This window comes from Gadus macrocephalus, chromosome 11 (genome assembly GCF_031168955.1).
Source record: "Gadus macrocephalus chromosome 11, ASM3116895v1".
Lineage (NCBI taxonomy): Eukaryota > Metazoa > Chordata > Actinopteri > Gadiformes > Gadidae > Gadus > Gadus macrocephalus.
In genome coordinates this window covers 2,276,807-2,290,408 of record NC_082392.1, presented here as the reverse complement: position 1 = coordinate 2,290,408, position 13,602 = coordinate 2,276,807, and the positions used below count along the sequence as shown (strand labels likewise).

The 13,602-nt window shown below is 49.3% G+C and overlaps 2 protein-coding genes across 2 annotated transcripts; both read left to right on the top strand.

Moving 5' to 3' along the window:
- The first annotated feature begins 1,730 nt into the window (after positions 1–1,730).
- Positions 1,731–5,848, top strand: tbx3b (T-box transcription factor 3b). The gene is made up of 7 exons (XM_060064781.1): positions 1,731–2,309; positions 2,398–2,665; positions 2,879–3,025; positions 3,254–3,330; positions 3,574–3,683; positions 4,765–5,279; positions 5,585–5,848. Exons 1-7 carry the CDS (start codon positions 1,945–1,947, stop codon positions 5,846–5,848), a joined length of 1,746 nt encoding a protein of 581 aa, XP_059920764.1. The 5' UTR covers positions 1,731–1,944.
- A 1,745-nt stretch (positions 5,849–7,593) lies between these two features.
- On the top strand, positions 7,594–12,257 carry tm2d2 (TM2 domain containing 2). The gene is made up of 4 exons (XM_060064380.1): positions 7,594–8,022; positions 8,640–8,727; positions 9,624–9,739; positions 11,713–12,257. The coding sequence occupies exons 1-4, from the start codon at positions 7,724–7,726 to the stop codon at positions 11,924–11,926; spliced, it is 717 nt and encodes a 238-aa protein (XP_059920363.1). The 5' UTR covers positions 7,594–7,723; the 3' UTR covers positions 11,927–12,257.
- Positions 12,258–13,602: the final 1,345 nt, after the last annotated feature.

The following is a 13,602-nucleotide window of genomic DNA, read 5'->3' as shown; positions in this document are numbered from 1 at the left end:
CTCTTCTGAAGTTACAGCTCTGCTCTCCAACAGATATCCAACATGTGTACGTTTATTCGACATTCAACTCTGGCATGGTGAGTGGAGTAACATGATGTCTAGGAACTGTACATAATATCACGATAAAATGTTCAATATTCAATAAGAAAACTGCAGCAACAGTGGCTCGGTCAACATGTAATACGTCTTCATAACCACCTCTCAAAACGATGGTTTGAAAGACAAATTAAGGGATTCCCTGATTCTTCAAACGTGTTTCTGAAGTGTTTTCCGAGATTCCCAAACATGGAGCGTTGTGTAGTGTTCTCACCCCTCCTCCAGACCCTCGTCCACTCACACTCACACCTTCTAGAAGGATCTGAAGGCTGGAAAATGTGAGGAATACTTTGCATCACCCTGTGAATCACACACATACACACACAGACATACACATACACATACACACGCACACACACACACACACGCGCACATACAAACACGGACACATACACACACACACACACACACACACACACATACAAACACAGACACATACACACAAACACACACATACTTACACATACACACACGCTCACAGGTTGATTGTGGACATTGGGGATTGAAACGAGCACCGCCCCTCACCTCCTTTAGCCCCGCCCCCTCCTCTCCTGTGGCCCCGCCCCTCCTCTCCTTTAGCACCTCCACTCCACCACTAAACGACATTCCTCCCACCTCCAGAGGCCTGAGATGTTTGCTCTCACCTACCCACTACCTGTCCTGTCCAAATAGCCCAGGTGTGAGGGACGGTCCGCACGCACACACACACACACACACGCATAGACACACACATACACGCACACATGGACACAACCACACACACAAACGCACACGCACACACATAAACACACACGCACACAAACAAAAATGCACACACGGAAATGCAATCACACACACACACACACACACACAAACACAGACACCCAGTCACACACACACACACACACACACACACACACACACACACACACACACACACACACACACACACACACACACACACACACACACACAAACACACACGCACACACACACACACACACACACACACACACACACACACACAACCAAACATACATGCACACACATACACACACTTCTGAACACGTCTTATAAAATGTCTTCTTTTACCTGGTTGTTAAAAGGTTAAATGTTTGTAATGTGGTACCTGCAGCTGATGCTAGGGCCCAGTATACCCTCACCTGTTACCCCCCATGAGGCATGGGGGGTATGGAGGTGGCCAGAGTGAACTCATATGCACACATATTACATTTGGTAAGGTTTGAGATAAAGAAGGATTGTATTTCAATGTACTGTGACAATTAGATGTCACAGTACATTGAAATACTGTACACTGTATCAAGATTCTTTATACTTTTCTCTTGTTGCTGATGGGCATAAACTTGCACACCCACAGCACAAACAAAATTACACTTCTTTCTTCAGTTTTACAGCATGTCGTCTTGTGCGACTGTATTGTGTAAATTATTTTAATTTGAACGACAATTAAACAAACTCAAACCCAACTACTTCACATTTACAAACCTGAGCAATGCGTTGCTGCTGATGAACATTATTGTGCATTATTACACGTCCTGTCCTCTTAATAGATGTTGTGTGTCTGCCCCTCCCACTGCTGAGTGTAAAACCCTGAGTCCGAGCGGACCAGAGCCAGCTCCCCCCGGGCGCCAGCGGAGACCAAACACCAGCGGTGCATCAGAGGCGCGCAGGTTCACGGACGGGACGCACTACGGCAACACTTCTGCCCTCGTGGAGAACTACAATCGGTGGCCTCGTGTAGTGCTTGCTGATGAGCTGAAAGATGCAGAGTAAGCTTTTAATTCGAGTTAAATTAATTTGCACCATTATGACTTCACTCCAATTAAAGCCATAGCGAGGCGCAAAGTCATGCACAACCGCTTGGATCAGTGCGTCTCTGGCGACTTTACGCATGGCTTTTCTACGAATGGAGTGGCGGACGTGTCCCTCGGGTCGGTACTGGGGGGGTACCCTCTCTTCCCGCCCACCACGCTAACGTCACGTGGGTCCATCGGATCGCCTGTCGCGCGCCATCAGCCCAGAATGGAACACCTTCTTTGCCAAACGACGCTGAAACCACAGCCGTCCGTTTTGGGCACGACCCCCAGGCCGCGCGACGTGTTGGAGACAGAGGGGTTGGAGGACGAGGAACCCAAAGTTCACTTGGAAGCAAAGGAGCTCTGGAGACAGTTCCACACACACGGCACTGAGATGGTCATCACTAAATCTGGGAGGTAAATATGGAAAGACGCTCAACTCAAACCGTCACCGTTCAGACCTTTACGCGTTAATTCAGTGATTTTACGTTTGTATGCCTTCCAGGCGCATGTTCCCGCCGTTCAAAGTCAAGTGTTCTGGTCTTAACAAGCAAGCTCAGTATATCCTGCTGATGGATATCGTGGCGACAGATGACTTCAGGTACAAGTTCCATAACGGCCACTGGATGGTCGCGGGAAAGGCCGACCCAGAGATGCCCAGACGCATGTACCTCCATCCGGACAGTCCCGCCTCGGGGGACCACTGGATGGCCAAGACGGTCAACTTCAACAAACTCAAACTAACCAACAACATCTCGGACAAGCATGGCTTTGTACGTCAGGCTGTTAAAACATTACATAACATTACGTTAAGTCCAGGAATGGGTAGCTAAGTGTTGGTGTTTTTTCTTATGTCACCAGAGCTTTCACCCTGATGTAATTACTTGAGCTTTTATACATTTGCATTGCAGCTCTAAAAGGGCACAATTTAATGACATAAGATTAGTAAATATTATTAAACTCGGGTTTTCTTTTTTCTTTTTCAGACCATTCTCAATTCAATGCACAAATATCAACCAAGGTTTCACGTGGTGAAGGCCAATGACATCCAGAAGCTTCCATACAGCACCTTTAAAACCTGCATCTTCTCTGAGACCGAGTTCATCGCGGTGACAGCCTACCAGAATGACAAGGTAACAAGCAGGCTTATAACCTTAGGGTCATACTCCTATGTAATGGGAAACAGTAAACCAAACGTTATTGGGTAGAAGTCTATCTCACCAACTTGAATGTAGACCAGTTCATTTATATCATATGTTATAATTATTACAACAAAGATATACTCTGGTCAGGGTTTGATAGACAAAGACTTGTTCATTTGAAATCGTATGAGATGGATCCCAACATGTTGTCTTCTTCAGGTGACTCAGCTAAAGATAGACAACAACCCCTTTGCCAAAGGGTTCCGGGAGACAGGGAACGGTCGCAGAGAGAAGAGGCAGGGATCTGTTTTACTACCTTCTCTTTAAAACTATTTGATTGATTATCATATGTATGCCATTGCCCACCCATTTGTCAAATATATATGATTACAGCAAGATTGTAGACAATTAAATTAAGTATTTTAAGCTGATTTATATTATAACTCACCCAGTCATGATGAGTTAATCTTGTCAAACAGTAGAGCAATATTTACATTTCTGAAAACGTTTCAGAACTTTCCCGTTTTCTTCCACCTAAGGAAACTGCAGCCTTCATCCCAGAGGACCTCAGAGACGAGGAGGAACAGAAACAAGGGGAAACGGGTCAAGGATTCACCACAGGGATATTCCCGTTCCTCCACATCCCCGGGTACGGCCTGCTGTCGTCCCCTCTCTCCTGTCGTCCCCTCCTCCTGTCGTCCCCTCCTCCTGTCGTCCCCTCTCTCCTGTCGTCCCCTCCTCCTGTCGTCCCCTCTCTCCTGTCGTCCCCTCTCTCCTGTCGTCCCCTCTCTCCTGTCGTCCCCTCTCTCCTGTCGTCCCCTCTCTCCTGTCGTCCCCTCCTCCTGTTGTCCCCTCCTCCTGTCGTCCCCTCTCTCCTGTCGTCCCCTCCTCCTGTCGTCCCCTCCTCCTGTCGTCCCCTCCTCCTGTCGTCCCCTCTCTCCTGTCGTCCCCTCCTCCTGTCGTCTCCTCCTCCTGTCGTCCCCTCTCTCCTGTCGTCCCCTCTCTCCTGTCGTCCCCTCTCTCCTGTCGTCCCCTCTCTCCTGTCGTCCCCTCTCTCCTGTCGTCCCCTCCTCCTGTCGTCCCCTCTCTCCTGTCGTCCCCTCCTCCTGTCGTCCCCTCTCTCCTGTCGTCCCCTCTCTCCTGTCGTCCCCTCCTCCTGTCGTCCCCTCTCTCCTGTCGTCCCCTCTCTCCTGTCGTCCCCTCTCTCCTGTCGTCCCCTCTCTCCTGTCGTCCCCTCCTCCTGTCGTCCCCTCTCTCCTGTCGTCCCCTCTCTCCTGTCGTCCCCTCTCTCCTGTCGTCCCCTCCTCCTGTCGTCCCCTCTCTCCTGTCGTCCCCTCTCTCCTGTCGTCCCCTCCTCCTGTCGTCCCCTCTCTCCTGTCGTCCCCTCCTCCTGTCGTCCCCTCCTCCTGTCGTCCCCTCCTCCTGTCGTCCCCTCCTCCTGTCGTCCCCTCTCTCCTGTCGTCCCCTCTCTCCTGTCGTCCCCTCTCTCCTGTCGTCCCCTCTCTCCTGTCGTCCCCTCTCTCCTGTCGTCCCCTCTCTCCTGTCGTCCCCTCTCTCCTGTCGTCCCCTCTCTCCTGTCGTCCCCTCTCTCCTGTCGTCCCCTCTCTCCTGTCGTCCCCTCTCTCCTGTCGTCCCCTCTCTCCTGTCGTCCCCTCTCTCCTGTCGTCCCCTCTCTCCTGTCGTTCCGATATGAACCCCTTGTCTCACAAACTCATGTCCTGTCCTTCCAGCGCAGCGGGACAGCGACAGCGACCCCGGAGCCGGCTCTGAGGACCACGGAGAGGACGCGGCGCGTGGTCCCCTGGAACCGCCCCGTGTTCCGAGAGACCGCTCCTCCAACGCCCCGACCCCGGAGCCCCCTTCCGGCGCAGGGACGGAGGAGGAAGGCGCCGGCGAGCCAGGGCCCGGGGTCAACATGACCGCTGAAGGACGTGTGTGGACGCCGGGAGACCCCCACAGATGCTTTGTGACCGGGAGAGAAATCAAAGCAGGGCGCGACGGCCCCTCCCGGGGGTCCGGGCGTCCCCCAGACGGACCGAGACCCCCCAGTGGCAGAGACGGGGGCGGGGAGACGGGCCCCCCTGGCCAGGTGGGCGGGCACCAGGCCCCGCTGAAGGGCCGCCCCACGGCCCCCCGCAGTGTGACGCCCTACGGAGGGTCCGCCCTGGACCCCGGCCCCCCGTCTCACCACGTCAGGACCGCCGCCAGAGCGGGCCTCCCTCTTCCCTTCCAGCACCAAGCGCTGGTACAGTATTTACAATAAAAACATGAATCTATAAAGGCTACATTGATAGCGATTTAGGTTTGACAATACTGATGATTATGGAAATATAATGGTTATATTATTATAATGAGTATTATTAATATGAATATTAATATGAATATCAAAAATAAAAATTGCAATCAGTAAAAATAACATTGGTGGTGATTTAGGTATGACAATAATGACGATTACAGAAATAAAACGGTAATATTATTATAATAATGATTACTAATATTCATATTATGATCAGGCTGTTGTTGTGGTCGTCTGTGCGTCTTTGTCCACAGGGTCTGGTGGGCGTGTCTCCGTTCGGGGGGTACGTCCTTTATCCGTACCCCAGCTTCCACGCCCCCCCGTACCTCCCCCACTACCTCCCAGGGAAACCGTGCGTGGACTTCCACCCCCGCCACCCCCCCTCGGCGCCCCCGAAGCTGTCGTTCCCCTGTAAATACCCAGAGTTCACGGCGTGCCTGCGACCCTGCTGTCAGGGGGACCTGCTCCCACACGGACCCGGGGGGGGGGGCCCTAAAACAGACTACAGGGGTCCCTGATGACACTGGCTACAGGGTGGTCCGTCCCGTCCTAGGTCTATCTCTGCGGGCCTGTCTGTCTGTCCTGCAGGCCTCTATGGGCCTGTCTGTCTCTCTTTAGGCCTGTATACTATACTTCAATTTGAGCATTTAAGTATGAGTCACAATCAACAGTGTTGATTGTGACTCATAATTATAATAATCAATGGTATTGTTATATAATAATAATAATAATACTTTCAGCCAGATGCTCAAAGTGCTTTGCATATCAATTAAAATACATTGAATTACATTTAAACATACAGAATATGTATTCTATTCTAAATACATAGAATACAACAGAGTCGACCTCAAGTAATCAGAGGCAGCAGGACCCTCCTAAGAGACAGACCTGTACCACGTGAAGACCGCTCATGAATGGAGGCTGAAGCCGGCCACACACGCATTTCACGTGCGTCAAAAGTCGCCCCTAGCACCAAAATGAAGCAGCGCGCTGCACCGATACGTCTTGAAAGAAGCAGATCAACAAAGTCGATATAGGCCACCATAACGTCATACCAGTTGTTTTATGACAACATATATAGCCCTGATGCCCATGATCCTCTGTTTGCGCTTACAATGATAGTCACATTAATTCATAGTTACTTTATGTTCTGTCGGGCACTTTGTTTACGGTCCCTTTACACACTTTATTTACGGTCATTGCTCATTCTTTTTTGCATTGTAGTATTATTAATCTAGTGCATCAACAATCTCCATATGTGCAGGAACTTGTATCAAGCCGGGATGTACCAAACAGCTTTAAAAAAGCGCTTTTTTCAGGCGACACTAGGGATAAGAACAGTGGCGGGAAGCCTAGTGGGGCCGATGTGAGCTAGTACGCCCAAAATAATGGTGGCGTTCTTTTTGACGTGCCGCTTTGGTGCCGGTGTGTGTTAAGCTTTAAGATGTGAGGATATGCTAGTACAATAGCAGGCAGCCTACTCTGTATATGTTGATACTGTATCGGTTCTATTGTATTGGTACAAGAGACAGTAGATGAGACATTATACAATCTATTGTGGTGTAAATAAATGATCAAAATGATATCTCAACACTGTTTGTGTGTGTGTGTGTGTGTGTGTGTGTGTGTGTGTGTGTGTGTGTGTGTGTGTGTGTGTGTGTGTGTGTATGTATGTGTGTGCATGCCCCTTTTCCTTCCTTTGGAAAGGGGCTCAAAGGTAAGGGCGTTTCTTCTTTGTTATGCCCACAAGAGAAACCCACCACTGTTTATTCCATGACTTTGTGTTCTCCAATCAGCCCCTGATTTTAGGACCATTTATCCTCTATCAGTCGAACCTCTGGATCCAAGATTATATTGGGGTTTGCCGTCGTTCCCCTAGAGTCCGGGAGAGAAACACTGGGGGACAACCCTAGAGCTATTGAGGGACCCCACTAGATAAGAAAGAGTCAAGGAGAACACACATTCAATTCAATTAAAAAAAGCTTGATTGGCATGAGATGCAAAAATTTACATTGCCAAATCAGGGGATTGATTAAGAGGTCAAAGTATCCAACGTAAAAATATATAAACATATCAGATATTAGAATATTAAATACTCAATATGTAAAAAGTATAATGTGGGATATTATAAAGATTCCAGTATCTCCTATAAACAGATAAATTAAAGATACACAACATTATTTACAATATGGAGGACGTGTACAATCATTGTGAAAAGACAGAATCGCAGGATTTTTTTTAAGTGGGCGGGGAATCAGGCGCCGCGTCATCCACATGAGCCGACACGGAACTAGCAGAGAGAGAGCTGCCCGACCCGTTAGTGATGGTGGTGAAGACATCTCCATAAATGCCCCTTTAACCACACCTCCGCAGGGGGATTATAGCACCACAGCATGGCGAGGATCTCGGTGAACTACATCCTACTGTGCGGACAGTTCCTGCTGCTGCTGACGGTGTTATTTCTACAATGTCTGGAGGGGATTCACTCCCACAACTCGACCACCGCTGCAGCGGTAGACGCAGCAAACGCGACGCCCGGAGCGACCGCATCCGCCACCGCCGCCTCTGCCGCTGCCTCCACCGCGCTGCCACCCGACAATACGACGACCCCCGTCCTGGCAACGGACCGGGGCATCAACAACACGGAGTATGAGTACCGACCCCCGTCCCCGGTGGTCCTCTGCAGCTTTCTGTGAGTCTAGAAAGATCTACGGTACACAGAACCGAGGGGTTGTTGTTTATATGTGTGTAAGCCCTGCCTCCTAACGTTCACATGTGCCGAATATGAATCTGAAGGCTGCCTGTCACTCCTTGAACGGTCGTCTATCCAGCTGTGATACGATGTCGGTCCGTTGCCGTTTATAAAGTGTGTATTTTAAGGGTTCCTTGAGGCAGGGATCGGCGGGTATTGTGAGGGTAGCTCATGGTATTTTGTCTCAACAGCGCCCCTTCAGGCGGAAAGTAGACATGCACGTTCAGTTTGGATCAGAGCTCGTTTGACTTCCTGTGGCGCTTGAGGAAGTGATGTTTTGATGCATAAAGGGATAAATAAATTGCTTTAAATTGCTCTAATTGAAAGTCATTGCAGTTATTTTTCTCAACTAATGGATTATAGTCAAATATGATTAATATCTAATAGCTGGCACTATACCCGCACAATTAAATGGACAATTATTAGTTTTGACTGGCTATCTTTAGCCATTCATCTATTCTATAGCTAGAGAAGATCAATTGTAATGGAAACGTTTCCCTGGAGGTAGGAACAGTAGTGTGTAATGTGGCTCTCATGTGACTCTCTGTGGGCTGCAGGCCGGATGAGTTCGTCCACTGCCAGGACCCTGTGGACCACGGCCTGAACGCCAGCGCCTTCCAGGAGCTGGGGCACGGCTGCCTAGGGGTGGGTCGCTGTCTGTCTGTCTGTCTGCCTGTCTGCCTGTCTGTCTGTCTGTCTGTCGGTCTCTGTCTCTCTCTGTCTGTCTCTCTCTCTCTCTCTTTCTCTGTCTTGGTCCCTCTTTCTGTCTCTCTCTCTCTCTCTCTCTCTCTCTCTCTCTCTCTCTCTCTCTCTCTCTCTCTCTCTCTCTCTCTCTCTCTCTCTCTCTCCCCCTCTATCTGTGTCTCGCTCTCTCTCTCTCTCGCTCTCCGTCTCTGTCCGTCTCTCTATGTCTGTCCCTCTCTCTCTCTCTGTCTCTCTCGCTCTCGCTCTCTCACTCTCACTCTCTCCCCCTCCCTCCTTCACCGCACCATCATCACTACTGTGTTCACTAGGGTTGCAAATTCATATAAACTAGTACCGATCCAATATTCCATATCTAATATATATATATATAAAAATGAGATTATTAGCCCATTTCCTAATTTTGGAAAATATGAGCAATTGGATACATACATTTAGTATCTGCTACACATGAACCTCCTAAGATTGCGCAATTTGATTTGTCAGCTATCTAAGGATATTGTGCAATTTCCCTTGATTGAGATCTCAAACTCGGGACATTGCGTGACGGTCACGCTAATAAAAACAAATAACCGCTTATATAAACAAATAAATTCTGGCAAAAAGTGTTATGTTGTTTATTTGTTCACGTGTAGTGTGTATACTAAAACAATTATCCACGCCATGTTAAGTATGCCACAATGATTGTGTTATATCATGAGTCAGTTTTGAATTTGAAACAACTTGACACCAAATGCAAACACCACTGCGTTACCTCCATCCGCCGACGTTAGCCCAGCACTGGAGCCTGTGAACAGTGATGCTAACAGGGAGGCTAACGGGGTGTTTTGTGTCGACAGTGGGGGGGCCAGACCCAGAAGGAGGTGAACCTCACGGAGGTGATCTGCATGGCGCTGGAAAACATTGAGTGCGCCGGGCCCCGGGAGTTCCGGAGGGGCAACGTGCCCTGCATCAAGTAAGCAGCGCCGCTCAGACCGTGCTAGCCATGCTAAACAACGAGCTACACGTTGTTAGCATCTATGAGGTCAAAGGTACCGATCCTACCAGGGCTGAACCGGGTATCAGGAAGACCAGGGCCCGGTTTCCCGAAACATTCTTGAAGCCTTCTTAACGCTATGTCATTCGAAACCTCTACTTTAAGTTCTACCTTGACATTTTGTGTGTTTCCCGAAACGTTCTTTGCTACGAATCTCTTTCGTACATGGTTCGCTGCTAAGGTTGGTCTGACGCTAGTCGGCGCCACTATAACCTTTAAAAGCCCGCACACAGACCCCTACAGCTAGCCAAGTCAGACATCTTAGTAAACAGAAAATCAATAGCATCATTTGAACGGCTGCAACAGATGTAATTAAGATTGTAATTGCCTCAATCTGTTCCGCTGTTTCTGTCTTTTCTATATATTTTTTTAATTAATGTAGGCTATGCTATGCTCGCCCATGGTTAAACAAATGTTTAGGCCTACCAGAAGGATTTCGAGCAATGTTTTATCCGCAAAGACTGCAATATTTTTTAGAACGCCGTCATGCACCTGCGCATGAAATGGAAAATCGAACTCTGAACAAATCGATTTCAGCACTTTATTTCTGGACAGCACCATGCACGAACGACGTAAGGGGTGTTGCCTTAGAAGACTCCTAAGAGACCGTTCGGGAACCACGCCTATAGAGGTAAACAACTTTGATCCAAAGTCTAAACGTAGGAGTCTTTGTAGCGCTAAGAGTGGACGTTATCGGGAAACCAGGCCCTGGTCGTTATCTGGTGGCCCAGCGACAACTGTCTTTTGTTTTTATCTATGTTATTATTTTTTAGTCTGACCGGCCCTTTAAGCAGGCAGATTTGCCCTTTCGTTTTTTTCTGAACTAACTCTAGGCTCTTCCAATCACATCTTTTATCCCCTGCTGGCCAGGCACTGGGGCCTCCAGGCACATCGAGTTCTCCCATCAGGGGGGTTCATTGTGAGCCCACGTATCTTTGGATTGTGGCGGCCCGGGTCTGGGCCAAAATGCCCAGAAGTTCTTTAGTTTTTGATTGGTCCAGTACTGGGGCCTGCATCTGTTTTGGGACTTCTTCTACCTGCCTCTTTAATATCTCATATTTCCTTCATTAATTATTTGTTTTTCTTGTCTTTGTAGCGTTGGTTAATCTGTGCCAAAACGCAGCAGCTGTAACTCTCCACTAGGGGGCAGTGTTAACTAATCTAGAAAGCATGTTCAGCAGAGCGTGTTCATCGCACCCGCACAAACATTTAGTCCAGTTGGTCACTGGACTTGCTGCAGCAGAGTCTGCATTTTTCCCACGTAAGTTCTGAACTACAGTCCAAGCGTCCCTTTCCAGCCACCAACCAGTGACACGCTGATAAAGCAAAATGATATGCTATCTGCACTATCAGGATTGGAAAATGTGTATTGAAACGGCTTAACTCATCTCTATTTCGTGCTTGAGCGACTACGTTTGGTGCACCCTTGCCCTCTTCCTGCCCGCTGTACGGCACAGCGCCTTTAATGTGCGCATAAGGGAAGCCTTAACCTCGCCTTCAGCACCTCGTGGACCGAACACACCACTGTTGGACAATAGTGATTTACGAGGATCATGAAAAATGTGCCCGACTCGTCGCTTTTTCTCCTCCTAATCGCCAGACTTTTTATTATATCTTTATATCTATTTATATCTTCTAGTCCTGTTGGGTATCTCTAGTTCTGCTTTTACAGCCCCCCCCCAGAATGGGTTCCAAAGCTGATTCAGACGCTGAGCAGGTTGGGGTGAGGGGGATCTTGCTTGAGGATGCCTCCTATTAGACTGTGGACTAAACACATGCACAAAAACAATAAAACCTTCCCTGTTGACCTCTCACCCACTCCCCCCTGCTGAGTTGACCTCCACCCCCCCCCTCCTCTCACCCTCTAACCCCTTTTTTGCCCTGGGTTACAGGTACACAGGCCACTACTTCATCACTACCCTTCTGTACTCCTTCTTTTTGGGGTGCTTCGGCGTGGACCGCTTCTGCCTGGGCCACACGGGCACGGCGGTGGGCAAGCTGCTCACCTTGGGGGGGCTGGGCATCTGGTGGTTCGTCGACCTCATCCTGCTCATCACCGGCGGCCTAATGCCGAGCGACTACAGCAACTGGTGTACCTACTACTGAAGGCCCGTCGCCGACGTCGCCAGCCCCTTTGACACGTCCCCGTAAACCAGCCCCAACTCTCCCCATAAACCAACTCCCAGCAGTCCCTGTTAACAACCCACCCCCTCCATAAACCATCTCTCAACTGTCACGGTATACCAGACCCATATGGGCTCTATAAAGCAGACCCATTGGTCCCTATAAAGCAGACCCATTGGTCCCTATAAAGCAGACCCATTGGTCCCTATAAAGCAGACCCAACAGTCCCTATAAAGCAGACCCATTGGTCCCTATAAAGCAGACCCATTGGTCCCTATAAAGCAGACCCATAGGTCCCTTTAAAGCAGACCCATTGGTCCCAAAAAGCAGACCCATTGGTCCCTATAAAGCAGAACCATTGGTCCCTTTAAAGCAGACCCATAGGTCCCTTTAAAGCAGACCCATAGGTCCCTTTAAAGCAGACCCATAGGTCCCTTTAAAGCAGACCCATTGGTCCCTATAAAGCAGACCCATTGGTCCCTATAAAGCAGACCCATTGGTCCCTATAAAGCAGACCCATTGGTCCCAAAAAGCAGACCCATTGGTCCCTTTAAAGCAGACCCATAGGTCCCTTTAAAGCAGACCCATAGGTCCCTTTAAAGCAGACCCATAGGTCCCTTTAAAGCAGACCCATTGGTCCCAAAAAGCAGACCCATTGGTCCCTATAACCCGACCCTAACTGTCCCTCTAATCCAGCACCAGGTCCTGTTAACCAATCCTAAATGTCCCTGTTAACCACCCAGGACTGTCCCTGTTAACCAACCCTACCTGTCCCTGTTAACCACCCAGAACCGTCCCTGTTAACCAACCCTAACCGTCCCTGTTAACCACCCAGAACTGTCTCCATGAACCATGAAACCAGGGTAGTGTGGGGACGGGGAGGAAGCTGTTTCTTAACACTCCAGCACTTTCAGCTTTTCTTTTAATTGTGTTCCTGCGCTGCGCCCCAGCAGACTGTATCTGAGCTGCCACAGATGTCTGGCGGTGTTGGGAGGACTCTGACGCTCTTCTTGTTTGGTTTCAGTCCAAGCCAAGCCTCCCTGCTCCGCTGATTGTGTTCTTTGTATATATTGTCACTGGCAGGAAGTGATGCACCCAAAGACATCACTCACAGACCCACACGCACACACACACACACACACACGTGTGTGTGTGTGTGTGTGTGTGTGTGTGTGTGTGTGTGTGTGTGTGTGTGTGTGTGTGTGTGTGTGTGTGTGTGTGTGTGTGTGTGTGTGTGTGTGTGTGTGTGTGTGTGTGTGTGTGTGTGTGTGTGTGTGTGTGCGCGTGCGTGTCTGTGCGCCCGCCTGTCACTGGAGGCCAGAAGGTGTTGCTTCCAGCAGTGGAATGATATCAAACCCTGATGGAAGCCAAGCCCGTGAACATGTCTGAACCCGCGACCACGTAACGCCCCCCCCCCGGGCTTCTGAGAGCAGCCGAGTTGTAAATGCTTTGCTCCAAACTGTACTCTCCTTTTACATGACCCCTTTCTGCCAAGACGAATCCATCAGTACCGTTATAGACAAGACGATAAGGATGAAAGCCAAGTTGAGCTTTATTTTTCTCTCCGTATCCAGAGTTGGGTGCACCCATGCTAACTCACTGTAGCTCACTGGGTAACAGTTAGCCTTATTTCCCTCAGTAGGCCGTAGGTCCCATCA